The 19,636-nt window shown below is 30.6% G+C and overlaps 2 protein-coding genes and 1 long non-coding RNA gene across 4 annotated transcripts; all 3 read right to left on the bottom strand.

Annotated features, from left to right (window-relative positions):
- Positions 1–7,467: 7,467 nt before the first annotated feature.
- LOC131611703 (uncharacterized) lies at positions 7,468–8,807 on the bottom strand. Of its 2 annotated transcripts, XR_009287097.1 has the most exons (4): positions 8,484–8,807; positions 8,261–8,283; positions 7,835–8,089; positions 7,468–7,724 (listed from the first exon to the last, which is right to left on the bottom strand). It is a non-coding gene; the product is annotated as an uncharacterized LOC131611703 (long non-coding RNA). The 2 variants fall into 2 exon arrangements; XR_009287096.1 differs by having other exon boundaries at positions 7,468–8,089.
- A 1,841-nt stretch (positions 8,808–10,648) lies between these two features.
- LOC131613948 (uncharacterized) lies at positions 10,649–11,320 on the bottom strand. Its single transcript, XM_058885588.1, has one exon. It carries the CDS (start codon positions 11,318–11,320, stop codon positions 10,649–10,651), a length of 672 nt encoding a protein of 223 aa, XP_058741571.1.
- Positions 11,321–17,973: 6,653 nt separating this feature from the next.
- Positions 17,974–19,236, bottom strand: LOC131613946 (F-box/kelch-repeat protein At3g23880-like). Its single transcript, XM_058885587.1, has one exon. The coding sequence runs from the start codon at positions 19,234–19,236 to the stop codon at positions 17,974–17,976; it is 1,263 nt and encodes a 420-aa protein (XP_058741570.1).
- Between the last annotated feature and the right edge of the window lie 400 nt (positions 19,237–19,636).

Raw genomic sequence — 19,636 nt, 5'->3', positions numbered from 1 at the left:
ATCCACGTCGCTGCAGAGCATCTTTTTTGTAGTGTAAGCGAAAATCTAAATTCCTCAATAAAATGAACTAAACTTGAACTATACATATTCTGAATCATTATGTTTATAAGTCAACTCGATTATATATGAGATGAATTATATTGTCTTTAGGAGTAGATTTAAAGGTCTACTCCAAATTTTAGTCATGTATTTTCTTTTAATCTTACGATTTTAATTAATAATTTATATTCTCAAATAAATAAAATATTTATAAAAATAATTATAAAATTAATTATAAAAATAAAATCAACATCACAGAAAGTAAGTTTGCTAAGAAAATAATTTAAAAATCAATTTATATTTTTTAGTTTAAAAAATATCTTCTAAATTTTTTTAATTTCAAAAGAAATAATATTTATCTTCTAAGTTATTTAAATTTTAAAAAAAGTATCCTCTAAATATCTTCTAAGAAAAATTTCTATATAATACTTTTATTTTATTTCTATATTTTCTATTTTAAACAAATTTTAATTTAAAATACCATATATAAAAAAATAGACTTTAAAGAATGGTTTTTAAATCTGTGAAGTAAGCAAACTGAACCTAACAAGTTGTATTGGATTGTTTTTGAATTTATAACGAGCCAAATTTGAACTTTAAAAAAAAACTTTGTGTCAAACTCGAACCAAGATTTGAGCTAAATCAATTCTTAACGAGTTGAATCGAACTGAGACAAGTTCGACTCGATTCGACTCATTTCCAACCCTTCTATTTTAAAATCTATTTTAATTTATTTTGAAATTATAGGTTCTCTTCATTTGAGTTTCATTTTTGTTGGTGTGACGACGAAGATGTAAGATGTAGCGAAGATTAGTTGACATAATTTATAAATCAAATTTTACCTCATTAATAATTATTTTTATTTTAATAATAACATAAAATGTAATATTTTTTTAAAATTTTATTTAAATTTAATCAGAATTTTACGTTTTTTTATAAATAAATTAGTTAAATTATTATATATAATTTGTGTTTTAAAAAAACTATTATATATAACTTTTTTGATAAAACTAATAAAAGTAACATGTTAATTAAGGGTGTGCAAATCCCAAACCGATTAAAAAAATTTAAAACCACAAATAAAAAAAAATTATTATTGAATGGGCTTGGGTGTCATTTTATAGAAGTCGATCGGTTCGGAATGAATTTGGGATTGATTATTCAAAACATATTAGAATCGCCTATATATATATTTATATTTATTTACTTTTTATTAATACTATTTATAACCTTAGTTTAATCTTTTTTATTATTATTTCATTTGTTTCAACAATAATCTATCATTCTCATTTTGTAATATTAATTCTTAATATAATATTCTCTCTGGCCCAAAATAAATGTCACATTTGTAAAAATTATTTATCACAAAATAAGAGTCGCTCTTAGTTTCTAATGCATTTTTTAGATTTGATCTTTCAATTATTTCTCTAATTAATACTCCTAATTTACTTTTTTTTAATAAAAGCAATACTTTTCATTTCCAAAAATATTTAGTACATATCGTCAAAGGATCAGTCTTAGCTATTCTATGCATAAGTTGGTAACATTTTTCAGTGATTTTGGTAAACAATTACTTAATTTTAAATTTATTGCTTGAAGGACCGTAGTAAATCCTATTGCACATTGTGTGATTTCTCTAGAAAAAAGCATGCATTAAAGTTTTTGTGAATTTAGTATTAATTTCGTCTTAAACTTACCTATGGCCTAAAAAGTATAAAATATTATTTTACGTTTGTGCAGAAGTTGCAACCACTTCCTCGGGTCAAGTTAACATAGTGAAATTTCTTGGTTAACAAATTCTTCCCCAATAATGTGACTTTCAATTCATTCAAGAGACAATTGGCATGTTTGAAGTTTCACCAATGCTCAAAGTGGTGCGCTGACATCAGAAAAACCATCATGGTTTCGATTTCCTAGGAAATCGTGGGCCACACTCAATTTCAATTTCTTTTTTCTCATTTTTCGTGGCACACGTGTCATAACATTTTCTGATTTGAACAAAAATAAAAAGTCTTTTTCTGAAGCTATAAAAAGATTTCTTCTTCGTTTCTTCCATTTTCTCTTCCATCTTTAACGAAAAAGCTCAAAAAATTTAAAGCTTTTCTTTATAAAAACCTCCACTTTCTTTACAATCTTTACTCATTGCAACTCAAATGGCATCCAAAGAATCTTCAAAGCCAGAAATTCCTTTTGCTGCATCTATTCGAACTTCCATTCTCTAGAAATCAAATCTTTCTCCCTTAACCTCCACTTGAGGAAGAAAAAGCCATAATTTGGAAATCTTAAGTATCAATCCCTTTCACCATTTCGGATACAACACATGCTTTTTAGATCGTTTCCCTAGTCTTAACATGAATGTAGAAAAGATTAGTGAGGTTTTCCTTTGTTATGAACATTCTAAACCTCTCACGGCTGTAAACAAACCTTTCGACTTCACCTATATGTTTTGTCGCATGTTTCCTTCTGCCCCATATATTGATCAATGAAACTATTTCAACTAGTTATAAAAATACCTGGAAAGATCAAGGTCTTTTCGACTTAATTCAACTATCTAGGATAGGTCCTACATACAACTAAAACATGTTACTTGATGCACTTAATTTTTAGGAGGGTTCGATAAACACCTTTCAATTTTGTCTTGGCATGATTACACCAATGTTGTTTAATATGGCTACCATCACTGGCCTTCGACTGTCTGGTGAAGTTTTTGACCCAGCATTGGTTGTCAAACTCGTGGGTAGACTCGTAAACTCGTACGCGTTTACAAGTCTATGAAGCAAAAGCGAGTACACTCACACAAAGAATTTTTTTTGATAGAATCAAGTAGACTCACATAAAATTGTATAGACTCGCAAGTCTGTGGCGAGTTTACAAGTTTAAAGTTTTTCTAATTTTTTAAAAAAAAACTCAAAACAGGCCTAAGTTCCCCTCTTTTTTTTTATAAAAATGCCCTTATTTTATTTCTTGTAGGAGAATTAGAAATGTATCTCTCCTAATCCCTTCTTTCAGAAACCCATATTTCTCTCTTCATCGGCGACGCAGTCGAGTTTGGCAGTCTCTTATTGTGTTCACACTTGTTATCGTAAATATATCTTTTATGTTGTAAGGGCTTTGCTATATGTTTCACTTGGATGCTTCTCTTGTATATTATCTTGTGTAAAGTTGATGTGCCATTTTGTTTCAATCGGGTCCACTGATCGCCAATATCCATGTATCAATTTGCACATGATGAAATGGTTTAGAAGATTTATGCTTTATGGCAGAAAAAGTTTTTGTCTGTTTTGCAATAATGCATTTCTTTCATGAAAATTTGCTACAACTTTTATTAAATAATTGCTTTTTAATAATTATTATAAAGATTCTGCATGAAAATGTTGAAAGGAAAGCTAGGGTGAGTGGACAACCTTGATGATATAGACATAAAATCATCTCAGTTCGAAATATATTTTGACATATATATCTAGAACAATTTGAGTAGAGGCATGGTTTTAAATTATGTTTGTGAATGCACTTGCGGTTGCAGATGTTGTGATTGTAGTCATTGAGGTTGTTGCAATGTGCATAGCAGCCATTGCAGCGTGAATTATGATTGAGAAGATAAAATATACTGTTAAAATCACATAGTGTCAATATTTTTCAAAAGTAAATTGAGTTTTGAGGTCTAAATTTTTATTTTTGACAAGAATACTTGAAGAAACTTGGACGAAGTTGTTTAGTGTGATTCCTAAGGTGGAAGGACGCGTGATTTCAAATCACTCTACAATTACAGTCCGATGCGAAAGCGAAAAATACCACATCAATAATATTGTGGCTTCAATTGCAGTTGCAAACCGCAATTTAAATCTATAAGTAAAGGGAACTTAATGCTATATGGTGGACTATTATCCATAATATATTAAGAGACTTCCTCTTTCTTCAACAATGAGCAGGGTAATTTAAATCTTTAACTACATACTTTACTATTTTTCTTGTTTTATCATCAAGTTTTTTAGTTATGAAGTTTGATATGGATAATGAAATTTAAATTTTAATGTTAATTGGTGTACCATTATATATACTAGTGTCATGTATGAAGCATTTAAAGATTTATAAATATATGTGTTACTTACATGTTTTTTAAAGTTATTTTTAATTTTTCATAAACTTGTACGAGTTTACGAGTCGAGTCTGCAAGTCGAGTAAACAGACCCTTTATGAGTCCGAGTAAACTCGCGAGTCTGACAACCTTGGACCTAGCTATCCAAAAGAAAAATAAGATAGGTTTTAATTCAAAGCGTGTTAGCTTCACGAAATTCATCGCTATTCATTTTGAGAAACAACCAAGGACGTTTCCAACGAAGAACACATTGCATTTTTGTCCTTATGGCTGTCTCATTTCGTCTTTTGATTTGGTTCTCTGCAAGTAGAAAAACCATTTGTTACTCTAGCTAACCAACTTTACTCAGGAAGAACGTTTGTTTGAGCCAGTTAATTTTGACACCACTATATGAATCTTCGAGCCTAGCATCTCAGGCCATGAAAGATTTAGGCCCCATAAATATTCCTAAGGGCTCCCTTCTGCTATCTGGTTATTTCAGGCTCCTTTAACTCTGGCTTAATGTCACATTCGAGGCAGTTTTACTTGATGTCAAAACTGATCCCCGAATTAGATAGGCGAAGTAAGCCGGATAGTGTTGGTGAAAAAAAAACCAAATACTCAAATATACACTAATATTAAAGGTTAAAAATATTATATATTGTCAAAGTTTTAATAAATAGTGCATAAGAGTTATGCTTATATTACAAGTTTATATTTCCTTACAATGCTCCTTCACAGATTGGTACAAATTTTACATACTTTTACTTTCTGACAATTGTTCTTAGCATTCATTTAGAGTGTGTTTGAATGAGGTAATTTATAATTTTCAAGGAATTCAAAGTTCTAAGCATTTTAAATGATTCAATTGAAATTCGTTCATTTCTAAATTCTTTTGTTTGGATGAAGTAGTAAAATGATTAATTGTTAAATTTTTTGAGTCATTTTCATAATTTTTAAAACTTTTGGACCAAATTAAATATATAAAATTGGGATCAATTTGCAATTTTTGAAAATTATTAGGGACTTATTTACAATTTTTTTGAAAATTTTTGAGGTGAATCAAAATTTTTCATAAGATATAAGTACCATTTTGTAAAATTGAAAAAAAAATTAAGATACAAACTATGGAGCAATTTCAAATTCTTTATTTTTTGGTGTCATTTGAAATTTCTTAAATTTAACTTGAATAAAATATTTCATAAATTTATATCATTTTAACGATTCTCTATATTTGTTATCCAAACAATATATTTTGTTCAAGTCATTTTAAATTCTCTCAAAACATTACTTTCCATCATTAAAATGCATCATTCAAACCCACTCTTCCTCTATTTCAAGAGAGTTATGCATCCTTACAATTCTCCTTGGCATACCTTACTCTATTTTAAGAGAATTGTCGCAGGTTCTTAAGTAGTGAAATCATATGAGTATAATAAGATCATGCTGATAAAGTTTCCCCATACCACTTTGTGATGGCATTGGGAAACGGCGTGGAAGCAGAATTTAACATTGGAAATGGTGTGATGGCATTGTGATGTTGATTGAACATTGCTTGGTGCAATGCAAGTACAAAATGAGAAGAAAAAAAGCAGCAACATCAGAAAGGGAAATTATATATTATAACTAGTCAGAGACCCGTGCTGTCGCCCGGGTGCATTATTTATGGTGTAGTATTTTATGAACGATACGAAAAATATGAAATAAAGAAGTTTAACCAAATTGCATATATACAATAGAAATTAATCATTTAAAAAAATTACTAATAAAATATTAGTAGTATAAAAATTAGGTTCTGAGTTAAATTAAAGATTCATAAAAAAAATTTAAGATAAGTCAAGAAAACAATAGCAAAATCGGGTCGAGTATTGAATAAAAATAAATTGAAAGGAATTGATATGGGTCACTATAGGTTAAAGAATAATAAAATATATACTGTGTTGATAGTGACCCGTGACAAATTAAATTTTTAATTTTATTAAAATTTAAAAAATAAATTATTAGTATTTTTAATGATAAGAAATAAATAGAGAAAAAAATTAAAATGATAGTTTGAAAGTGTTAAAAAAGAAATGTGATATAATTATGCTTGTCATTGAGTGTATGTAATATTTAATAATGATATGTAACTATTAATTTTGAAAAATGAATTTCATTTGTCATACAGAAATATGATATGAGAATGAAAAAAGGTAAATATTCTTTTATTACTTAAATGAATATGATCCAGTGACATTAACAATTTGATTCCCAAACTTCTCCTTCATTTTTGTTCTATCCAAAATTTAGTGAAATTATGTATTTCCTAATCTTAGTGAAAATGAAATTGCAATTTCAATAAATTTCACACAGCCCTATATTAAATTAGGTAAATGTCATCTTAAAAATGTCTAAATATATTTGCGTAAATGTAATTGTTAACATGTAAAATTATAATAAAATGTAAATGTGGTCTAAAATTGAGATTAGGTAACATGGTTAGCTGTTGTTGTTTTTCCTCATTCCTTCTTATAAACTCTAGCTACCAGTTGCATATTATAAGTAATAGACATACTAAAAAGTGTATAGAATATGGTTAATAGCTATATAGTTATCATAATAGAATAATAGAATTATAGTTTATAAAATGGAAGTAAGGTACCTTATCACAATAGCTATACAATTTATTTAAAATACTGTCATGACAGTTTATAAAAATGACCGATACAGATAAAAGTGGTTATTGCAACAATGTGCAAACATATAGTTAGAATATTCAAATAAAAGCTGATTCTTTTGGTGAATATTTTGGCACAAAACAATGCTTCTTGGCAACTGAAAGGCTCCTACATTCCTTTACCAAGGTGAATATTTTGGCACGAAACAATGCTATTTGCTGCACCAGCTCGATAATACCAGCGCCACTTCCGACTCGGATACCGCAGCAAATTCTGGCCTAAGAAATTCTTCTGCCTAACTCATCAATAATTACATTATTAGGTTCTGCTTAATTCATCATAGGTTTTAGGACAATATTAATTCAAAAGTAATTACATTAATAGCAATGTTATGAATTCACAGTGAATAAAAAGACAACATTAAATAGTAACATACTCAATATTGGAGGCCTTGAAGTCTAAAGTCTAAACTACTAATTCGTTACACTTTTTGAAAAACTACACATTCAAAAACTCAGACCATGATCCAGAGTCACTTGTTCTTGCAATCAGTGGCAGCCATTAGATTTGTTAATCAATGTATCGTAGCAACGGTAGCATTTGAATTATTTTGCTTAACAAATAAATTAAAAATGAAAGGTGGAGAGAGAAATAGAGAGAGATAACTACAACGAATTATATTCTCAAAAACTCATACATCGGATCAACTTAGAACCTTGTAGCCCATAATAATCTGAGATAAATTCAAAATAGTCTGAGATAATAATATATTGCTGTCTAATTACAGAAGCAATTGGAACAAAATTAAGGCGAAAGGAATTTGCAGAGAGGAAAGTGGAGATAAAATCAATAAAGGATGAATGCTGATCCTCTTTCCATGAACCTCACATCAAATAGACTCCATGATCTTTGTTTGCACATACCTAACTCACTTGGACATGGTACTTGAAAAACTGGAATCAATAGACATATGTACTAAAATTTGTAGCAACTATATAGTGAAAAAAACTGGAATCAAAATTGAATTTTAAGAGACAAAGTATAAAAGAAATCTGAATTTAACCTTCATCATGTCCATGATTCCTGCCATTGCATCTTTTGCTTTATCCATGGTCTCTAGTCAGCTGCAACATCAACAAAAGAATAGCATGAATGAAATAATTTATGAGCTTATTTGATATTATGAGTACAAATTCTCACAATCAAATTCTTTCAGTCATTTAATCAAACAGCTAGCATTCACTATCAAATACTTTCAGACAAATTCAGTCATGGTTCCAATCGTCTTCACACCATGTTCACGCCAAAAAAACTGGATCTGAAAAAATACAACTAAATAAGCAAAATTTTCACAGCAAAAAGATGAAGAGAACCTAAACAAATTATAACAACAAATTATAACAACAACCCAAACAAAAACCACAACAAAAAGTTATAACTATCACAAAAGAAGTTAGAAAATAGAACGTGTATAAATAAAATTACACACCTTTACACCTTCAGCTCACAGATCTGAAAAAATGCATCCAAATGAATGAATCACAACAAAAAGTCAGAAATCAAATAAACCACAAAACATAGAAAATCGTAAATCTAAAACTGAATCAAACACAAGCGAGTAAGACGTAGTAGAGCCACATCAATAGCAAACAAATCAGTATTCGGAGAAGCTGGATCTGGACGAAGGAAGAAGCTAGATATAGTATTTTTACCCGATGTAGATGGTCATGTTTCAAGGAATCGTTTTCAACAACGTCAAGGAAGCGGTTGAAATCGTGAAATGCTAAACGCCGTAAATGCACACAATGAAATTAAACTAACTTAGCCACGCCAGCAACCCCAACCCAAGGAATGTGTCGGTTCTAGGTTGAATGTAGAAGAACTGAAGACGGATAGGAAGTTGAGAGATGGGAAATTAGGGTTTGATGAAAATTCAAATGGGGTGGGAATGAGGATTCAGTGCTATGGAGAACGAATAGAGAGAGAAGAAAAAAGTTTATATCAGAAAAGGTTTGGGACAAATTGTTGGAATGGACCAATAAGAAAGATACAATTGGCATAGGTGAATATTGAATTTGTTAATTACATGATTAACCTTTTGCAAGGGAGGAAAAAAAAAAGTGAAAGGGCACAATAGTAAGTTTGGGCAATTTCTTAGTAATGGGTAGATAGTTGATAATATTGGTTTAGATGATGATTGTTAGCTTTATTATTTGCAAGAAGAACAGAAAGTGGTATGGGAAAAATTATAAGTTTCATAGTGCATGTTTGGTTTGGCTTTTGAAAAGGCCAAAAGCAATTCTAGAGGTGTAGAATCAATCCTGGGTCATTTTAAGATGTTTGGTTTGATAAAAGTAGAATTGATTCTGTCTCCAGAATTGATTCTACTTGAAGCTAGAATTTGTAGCTTCTGTCTCCAGAATTGATTCTGGATGATTTTTACACTATAATTTATTATTCAACTCACTTTTATAAAAATGTATCCAAACATAAATCAATTCTGCTAAACTCAATTCTACTAGAATCAATTCTACCAAACTCAATTCTACTAGAATCAATTCTGTCCACCGCCAATCCAAACACATAGTGTATTAAAATGCGTAAATGATAATCATCTTACTCTCCCTCTCTTCAACTGGTAAACTCAAATTACCATGTTTCAAAACCGATTACTTGTGTGCATGAAATTAATTTCCATGGTTTCATCATCAAAATAGTTTTGGATGACGATCATTGGTAATTACGCTAACCCCAGACTATCCAACAACATTCAAAATACAAAGCAGCAGCAGAACTATTATCCACAGAGCAAGCTCATTATCATTCTTTGAATTAAACTGTGCAAATTTTATGACAGCAAAATACAACCAGCCTCTAAATTTATCACGCACCACATTTCAAATTTTACAATGAAGAACAAAAAAGAGGAGAAATTTGCATAAAAATTAAAATCAATTCTTCCGCAGTATATCACATTAGTGCACCCACTGCAACAACGTAAATCGGAGGAACAATTTTCATAAAGATTCTCTATATAAAATAGTTACAGCCCATGTCCCTGGCGCTTGAAAAAACCAGCACAAGGCAGTACCAGGACACATAACATAAATCGGCAAAGCATAAAATTGTCATAAAAAAAAGGCAGAAACAATGCACCGATTTTGCTGACATAACCAGGCTCACACCCAAACCAGAAACGATTTTGCATTGGCAGCCGCTGTGACGGAATACGGATAGCTAACGACATTCGCTTTCACTCTAACCCAAACTTCACGCAATTAACATATCACCTGACTCCCTCAAAGTGTATATTGGTTTGATTGGTCTGCGAAAGTAAATTTGAAGCATAACAATTGAGGATGTATATGACTTGTAACTGCTATCTTAACACTTTGGAAAGTAATATGTATTATTAAAAGAGAGAGAGAGAGAAACTAAGCATGATGAAATGAAAGTAACATGAAGAGAAGATTGTAGATTATTAATATACAGTTAAACTTATGCAACTGCAAGAACATCCTATCATAGAGTTTTGTATTCTTACACAAATTACACCTCAGTAGCAAAACAACTTATAAAAGTTTTAGTAATAAATTTACTTATTTTCTGCAAAGGTTTCAAAGGAAAAAAACACGAAGATAAAAAATTCCGGCATATTTCTCATTTTTTTCCTTTCTTCTTGCCATATTGCAAGCAACCATCAATAACGCCTAATGGGTTTGAAATTGGGGTTGTCATCCTATGATTCAAATGGATCCACTTTGTACATTAGAGAAAAATCAAAAAAAGGAATACTCAGACAATCTAAACAACATAAACTAAAAATAAAACAAGAACATAAATTCTAACAAATAAATGATTGAAGAGGGACTTACTTTCAACCACAGGTTGAAACCAAGGTTTCAATATAATCACGGGAAAACATCCACAATACATTGTTGGCAATTCTAGTTTTGCTTACTCTATTATCTCTCCAATTATAGAGAAATGCTTGCTCTTCATGACTACTTGCTAATATTATTGTGTCATCATCCTCGAAAAGACACAGCGGGTGCAGTAGATGATCATAACCATATCGTGGGGATTCATAATCAATTTGAAGATCTGCATAACTAATATTAAGGAATTGAGTCCAAGACTCTTGCACTCCAAATTCCATCATCATCCATATAGCAAAATGTGTGGTCTTAATATGATAGGAAAAACAAAGGCAGTCCCTCAACACACTAATAGTTGGCAAAAGAGTCGGGACTTCAACTAAATCCCGAGGGAGAAGCAATTGGTTGTATGTCTCGGTACCTAGATCCAACGAGATAATCACAAATTGATCAATTGCCGGAAGATCTTCATGTTCTTCATATTGTCCCCAAAAATATTTGGAATTTGGAATGGCCAACCAGTTAACTGTACCATTCAAATACACTCCTTCATTAACACGTTGCTCTCTATGGCGAACAAGAGCCACACGATAGTATGGAACTACAGGGAAACATTGAATGTTTTTCCAAACATTATCACCGAAAGGGTACCAGACAACAGTCCCTATCATAATAATAGGAAACAGTTTGTATGTGAGGTTTACACAAGATCAGTGCGAGATGCGTGTTTCGTTTTTGTGATTGATGAAGTTGTTTTTCGATAAAGAAAGGATCAGAGATGAGAGATTTCCATGGCTTGCAGACGCATTTGAATCGCAAAATAGATTTCACGGGAAGGATCGATAAGACTTCTGCGATGAGTTCTTCGGGAAGAACTGCGGGCGACATTTGAGAGATTTTGGTTTGTTTGTTGTGGAACGCTATGGCAAGTTAGAAGAAGGAGGATTCAGGCAGGCTGTGCGGTTTATAACTTGTTTTTTTGGTTAGTATCTTTTGCGAAAACATTTTCGTTCATTTCTTAAGAATTAAGACTACGTTATGTTTTTAACTATAAATGAGTTATTTATTATCTATTTTTATTAAATGTTTTTGTTGACCAAACTAAAAAAAACTGAATGGAGGGGGCAAAGCCCATAAATAAAAAACTTAGAGTAGTCATGATTTTAGACTTTGAAATAAAAATCACATTTAATCAACCCGTTCAAAGGTTGTGTAAATTAATTTTAATAAAATCATAAAATTCAGTCATACCATATTTATATTTTAAAATTAAAAGTGTGATTTAATTGAATACATTATACATACTCTATTTTTTCTCTTAAGTAACTATTTATTATTATTATTATTATTAGGTGAATTCTTATTTACCCACCTCAAAAAGTTGGGTAAGGCTACCTTTAGTGTAAAATACATTGAAAACATCAAACAATTGTTCTATATGATAAATAATTAAATACATAAAAATTAAATGGTGTCATCTGATTGGTGGAATGTACACTACCCATCTTTTTGTGATGGGTAGAGAAGTTGTCCCCTTATTATTATTATACATAGACTTTATTACTAAAATAAATATTTTACTCATTTACTATAATTTTATTTAAGTTTTTCTTTTTAAAATTTAGTAATGCATTAATTATAATTAAAAATACTATTAAAATATAATAAATTATATTAAAATTTCAATTTATCAAAAAATGTTAGTTTTTTCTATGATAAAAGTATCATTTATACTAAAAAAAATTTATAAATATTTGTATATGATAAAAAAACATGAGACAATTATGATAGAAATATACATAAATTTATTATGAAAAATAGAAAATTGTCATTCTTTTTATATTTCTACAATTATATATGATCATTTTATTTAATTAGTACACATAATATAAAGTTTTATCACCGCATCAAAAATAAGTTTTGCCTCTTTATAAAAATGTAAAAAATAAAATACATTAATTGTGATAATTTTAATTATTATAATAATACATTAAACATAGAAATTTTTAAGCATTTGACGGGCGTTGTCATACATTTTAGGTTTGAAAAAATGAGCTAATTCTCAAATAGGTTTAATAAATTTTATTCTCTAATTATGTTTAATTTCTTAATTAAAATTATATTTTTTTAAACTTATAAATTATATTTTATATTATAATAATATGCATTAAATTTAGAAATTTTTAAGCATTTGACGGGAGTTGTCATACATTTTACGTTTGGGAAAATGGACTAATATCTTAAATATGTTTACATTTTTTTAGAATTAACTCATTTGGATTCAATTGGGGTTTCTTAACTCATCTGAATTGACGAGTAGATGTGAACGTATCTATGTTATACAATTATTGACAGATCATTTTATTATCTATATTTTAATTATTTCTTTTGTTAATGTTTTATAAAATTAAAGTTATAAAAATAATTGGCGGGTAGATGTGAACGTATCTATGAGATACCAGTTATTGATGGATCATTTTAATGTCTATCTTTTAACTATTTCTTTTGTTACTGTTTTTCAAACACATGAATTAAAATTTGATAAATTATAAGTTATAAATATATTAATGTTACTCATCCTTTGTATCTATATATGTCACACTTTATTTATTTTTTTTCCAAAGTTTTGATAAATAGAAATCTTATTTTATGCATTTCACTATGCAGGTATATGATGCAGGCTTTGTTACTGATTGGTTCTGATAATTTAAGATTATAGCATTTGAAGATTGTAACATCTATATGTTTATTGTTTTATTTAAAGAGCTAAAAGTTTAGATGTATTATTATCACTTTTGTTGCTAACTATTTTGGGATTAATATGACTAGGTTTGGGTTGCATTTTGGTTAAATATATATGTTTGAGATATATAAAGGAACTTTTCAAGTCATAATTAGATATATGTAATGTGAAGTCCCGACTAGACCCGTGCGATAGCACGGGTTTCCTACTAGTTGAAATAAAAATCACATTTAATCAACCCGTTCAAAGGTTGTGTAAATTAATTTTAATAAAATCATAAAATTCAGTCATACCATATTTATATTTTAAAATTAAAAGTGTCATTTAATTGAATACATTATACATACTCTATTTTTTCTCTTAATTAACTATTTATTATTATTATTATTATTATTATTATTATTATTATTATTATTATTATTATTATTATTATTATTATTATTATTGTTATTTAATTTGATGAAAATTTTAGATTTATTGATAAAAATAATAAAATTGGGCAGGATCTTTCTTTTCACCGTGGAGTGAAATAAGAACTTCTCTTATTTTAACCGTTGTTACCATTTTGTTTCCTTAAGGAAACAAATCATCTCATCACTTTTGATATTTGTTTTGATTCTTGAATTTGAATTAATTTGATGTAAATGATAAAATTTCTTTATAGTAAAATCATGTCAAATATTTTAAAAATAATATAAAACTTCTAAAATTGAGATAAAAATATCATATTTAATTTAGTAAGAATATCATCATAGATCATCAGGGTTAAATCAAGTTTTAATGCAATTTAATATAATTAATGTAATTGATATCTTGATTTTTGATTTTTTTAATAAATAATGGGTTAATTCGAAAATGCATATCCGAAAAATAACAAAATCAAATATTAGGATATTTTGGAAATGCATCTTTGAAAATACCATTTTTCACAAAAAAAAAAGAAAGAATTTTATGAGTTCGGAGATGCATATCCGTAAACACCTATAAAAAAACGAAATATGGTGCGTTCGGAGATGCATCTCCGAATTTTTGGGATAAAAGAGGAACTTTGCCAAGGCCCCTTCAAAGGTATTAGGGTGGAAAGAGAAATTCCTAAAAAATGATCATTTAGACAAAAAGAATTTCTCAACCCACCTCTAGACTGTCGTGTAACAAATCAATTCCATCAAAGTTAAAATCCTCGTTCATTAACTCTTCGACTTGTAATTAAGAGAAATATGATCATAATAAGAAAAGGTGAGGTCACATGACGACCACGTGGATGAACTCGCTACATCTTCTATTTCACCGATCCACGGAGGATGACGTGTCAAGAAATGTCCCAAGTAGGAATGACAATGGATAGGGTTTGGGCAGGGTACTATATTATCCATCCTAATATCTACAGATGGACAAAATCACCGTATACGAGCTCATACCCGCTTTGGCCCCAAAAATATTTTTTAAAATATTTTGTTGACATAAATATTTTTAAAAATATTTTGTTGGATTATGAAATAAACAAACACATATATTAAATATGTAATCGTTTAACATTGAAGAATTTTTTAAAATTAATAAACACACATTTTTATAAAATAAGATAAATACAATATACAAATATATATAGTGTGCGGGTATGAGGCGAGTTGGGTACTAAGGTGTCCATACTTGCGCTCATACCTGCTTATTTAAGTGGATAATTACCCGAGCTCGTGCCCGTTGTTTACATTGAAATTTGATAAGCAAGCGCTAGTCTTCCAAAACAAAGATGTTTGGTTACTCACAAGATCAACTAGATTGATCATAGGACGATGTGTTTAGTTTGGTGATCTATGTCTTTCGAATGTTCATCTTCTCGAATGTTATGGTTGATTTGTAAGGAATTGTAACGCTATGGGAAGTAAATACAAGAAAGTAAAGAGACTTCGACTTAAATGTAAAAGGAATTAAAATAACTTTTGTAAAGATAAACAATCAAATTTGAGATATTTATAGAGACCTAAAACATACTTAACCCTTGAATAAAATTTGGTTAATCATACGTACATTTCAGAAACTCTTTTCTCGGTAAACGTTGGTACTTCGAGTAATATTGAGTGTTTGTACAGAATTTGAGTACACAAAATCCTAACGCTAAGATTCTAATTTATATTAGTTCGACCATAACGGTCTTTTCCTAACAGAGTGCCATGTCCGCTGTTTGGATGTTCTTCGAATCCTTGAACTTCCACGCGTCCTTTTGGACAAGATCAACCTTTGAAATTTGGAAACTCCTTTCTTTCAAAGCGCCAAATCAACCAACGCGACTGTCGACGTGTTTCTCTTTTAAGTTTCCAAAATATCTTAAGTCTCATCTACTTACGAAAAATAAGACCTTTCGCCAATACTTAGCGAGATAATAACCACCTATAAGCTTATTAGTAGAAATTTTCATAAGATCATCTTAAATTTATTTTCGAACTAACTCTCTTTCAACAATCATCATTTCAACTCAATATTGTCATGTCATCAAAATTTCTAGCTAACAAATTGCCCTCAATAAATGTTTAATTCAAAACACTTGGAGAAATGGAGATTTTTTGTGAATCTTCAATTTCGACTCATAAGCCATCTCAGTATGACTCTTTACTTATGTGACGTCAAGATCATGATAACCATGTCTTCCAAACGTCTTGTCGAGACGTGTGTATCCATCCCTGATGATTACTCCTATTAACTAAGAGTGGATTTGTAACTTATGCAACCGCCTGACTACCCTCTTACAATCTTCCATGTGCGCCACTCACTTTGACACCTTTACCTCAAGGAAGTGTAAAAGGTTGATTTCTGCTTCTATAAATAATGAATTTTTTTCAACTTTTAAACTTTTTCCATTTCTTCATTTTTTCAAACATACTACTATTTCTTTCTTCATCCTCACAACTACAAACTTCAAACTTCTTAGTATTTTAACAATGGCACCTAAGAAAACCAAAACACAGAAACAACAAGAATCTTCTCATCAAATCGTTCCAGAACCACCCCTCCTTGAGGAAAAAACGAAGATATATGCTTCCCAAGTACTTATCCCTTAACAATTTCTTGTGAAACGCATGCGTTTATGGGTCCTATGCCTAACCATAATGTAGATGCTATTCTCATCTCAGTTTTTTTCCCCTGTATATCATAGAACTAGGCCTTTACCTAGCAAGAAGAAACTAGATGATCTGGGTAAACTTATTACTCTTGTGCAACCTAAGCTTCAACATGATCATGTGAAGTCTTCGATTGACTCTCCGATCGTACATGACTCAATAACTTTAGATTATATTAGCAACACTCTTAAAGTGTTTCGCTCTACACGTTTGGCAAAAGATATTGAACCCTATTGTGATTGGTTGGCTAAGATTGAGGCAAAGAAGTCTCAGTTTTGGAAAGATATGGGAATTTACGACTTGATCCAACTTCGGAAGTCTGGCCTTGAATATAGCTAAAATATGCTAGTGGCTTCTTTATACTTCCGGGATGCTTCTCATAATACCTTCCACCCCCTTCTGGGATGATGACCTTTACCCTTTTCGATATCGTTGTCATTGCTGGACTTCGAACAACGGGAGAAGACTTCGACCCAAACTTTATGGACGAAGATACCATCAATTTTAGTGAAGGAAAATTCACTTTCACTTAGTATACTGTTGACCATTATGACAAGACCATTAACGAGGTTTTGGATGAAGAGAACATTGCCTGCCTAACTATCCTTTTGGCTAACGCGATGCGTCTTTTGCTCGAGATCACTTCAGGTGGCAAAGAGGTTCCTTACCATGGCAAACCAACTAAAAACGCTGGGCACACGATATCCCTAAGTCAAATGATTTTAGGTCCACTCCATGAACCCTTAGGAGAATATGTTGACTCTACCTCAAGAAGTACGAACTAGAAAGCACCGTCCTTTTTGTAGGCCCTTTCTGGTTGCTCCAACTTTGATTGAATGCCACATTCGAATCCCCATTGCCTACGAAGGACACCATTGATGAAGAGGACGGGGTGATAAAAAATAGGACCTTCATTGTGGTGTAATGAGTAGGCAACATTTAACTTAAATAATGTCACAAAAGCAAAGCTTTTACATTTATCATATGTCTTAGACAAACAACAGTAAGTTTCAAATGCATATTTTCAAAGAAATATAACAACAAAAAGGCTATAAATTTCTTATACAAAGTGAATACTCTAACTGAAGAAAATGTATCTCCAACATGCTCATTTCTTTATACCATCCTGCCATATATCGTTGATTTGGTCAAAGTTGTGAATCTATAATTCAAAAAAGACTGCAATTAGGCATAGGCAGGAGAGTGACAAAAATAAAAGAACAAAAACCCAAAGGAAAATGAATGCATAATTCTCAAAAGTGCAACAAAATATTGGATTCTGTATCAATATCATTAATTTACTGGTATTATCAAATCAAGAAGGATATCTAATATATATTAATTTACAAAACATTTAAATGCTTAAAATAAACAATATACGCGAATTTGTGACAAAGTGTTGAAGTAAATGTAACAATCATGCATGCATATAACAATATACGCGAATTAATGAAACAAGAACTTACTATTGAGAGGTTGAAACCAAGCTTTCCACATATTCCTTGACAAATAACCATCTTATTCTATTCGTAATTCTAGTTCTTTCGACAGTGTTATCTCTCATATTATACAGAATTGCCTGCTCTTCTAACCTGCTAGCCAATATCAACGTATCATCATTCTCTGACAGATATATTGGCACCATAAACATTTCCTTATCTCCAAAATTGTGTCGAATAAAATCCAAAACACTAATTCGAAGATCCAAATAACTTATTTGAAGAAACTGTGTCCAAGATTCTTGAACTCCAAATTCCATCATTTGCCATATAACAAAATGAGTTAATCTAAAATCATAAGAAAAACAAAGACGATTCTTCAACACACCAATAGTTGGGTCTAGTCGAGGCATTTCAACAAAACCATGAGGCAGATGCATCTGCGTGTATGTCTCGGTTCCCAGATCAAGAGAAATAATAACATAATTCTCAAGAGATTTAACCTCGTAGTCAAAAGCACCCAACCAATTAGCAGTGCCACTCAAATAAACACCATCATTGTCATGGTAGAAGCTATAGACAGGGTGGAAGCGAAATTTAAACTGAAGTGGAGCCGCAGGAAAATTTTGAATATTTCTCCAGACATTATCAACGGAACTTAAAACTTTTGCCTCGGTTATCGTATTGCGAAGTTGAAAATTTAGGAACACAACCTTGTAAGTAGAGGTTAAATTATCATAACCAAATACGAACTTTAAAGATCTAGCTTGACTAACCCTGTCAATTGAAAAATCTAAATGGCCTAATGTTTTAGATATTGTTCTAGTGGATGGGTTCCATAAACGAAACGTTATATCTTGATGCAAAATTGAATAAGTGAGAAAGCAGATCAATCCATTACAGGAACCAACAACACGATGGATGACGCGGCTGTTGGATTGATATAAACAAACATCGTTGATAAGGTAATGAGGTTCGTCACTAAGGGTGATCGGAGGATTTTCGAATAAATGGCATATTGGTAAGGGTACGACAGTTTTGGTCTTGCTAGTGACAAGTGCAAGATGAGGGTTTCGAGCAGATCGAAGAAGATGCATTCTGATGAAAATAGGATCGGTAAAGAGAGAATTAGAGAACTTACTCAAGCATCTCATTCGCATAAAAGATTTAACAGGAAGGGAGGAAAGTACTTCAGTTACAAGCTCATCGGGGAGGAATACCGGCAATTGTGAAGTGTTGGAGGAATGTTGTGAGTGAGATGGATGGAGATTCATTTTCACAGCATGCATTGCGGCCCCGTTGGTGGTGTTATGACCACTTTTGGCTTTTGTAAAACACTACTGCAAAATGTGAAGACTGAAAACAACCAAAATAAAATTATGTATCAAGCGAAATACTCATTTCTGATACCAAATAAATTTTATTTTTTAAAGAGTTCTTTTCTAAATTAATTTTATTATCATGGTCAAACAAAAATAAATAGTTACACTTTTTGATTGTTTTATACATAATGTATCTAACCTACGAATTTGACTAAGGGGGTAAGCTTCAATTCAATGAATATGGTAATCTACTTAATATAAATTCAAGGTTGTCATGATGGCAACCCTAGCCACATGTCACCTTGGTAGCAACTCTAAGCATAAACCCTAATTGTTTGTTTACTAATTTATCCCTACATTCAAAATA

Source organism: Vicia villosa, linkage group LG6, assembly GCF_029867415.1.
Source record: "Vicia villosa cultivar HV-30 ecotype Madison, WI linkage group LG6, Vvil1.0, whole genome shotgun sequence".
Taxonomy (NCBI): domain Eukaryota; kingdom Viridiplantae; phylum Streptophyta; class Magnoliopsida; order Fabales; family Fabaceae; genus Vicia; species Vicia villosa.
The sequence above is the reverse complement of the archived record's forward strand: the minus strand, read 5'-3'. Positions and strand labels throughout refer to the sequence as shown.

Excerpts from the sequence above, each read along its gene's own strand:
- LOC131613946 (XM_058885587.1), bottom strand. The coding sequence starts at position 19,236 with ATGCATGCTGTGAAAATGAATCTCCATCCATCTCACTCACAACATTCC.
- LOC131613948 (XM_058885588.1), bottom strand. The coding sequence starts at position 11,320 with ATGATAGGGACTGTTGTCTGGTACCCTTTCGGTGATAATGTTTGGAAA.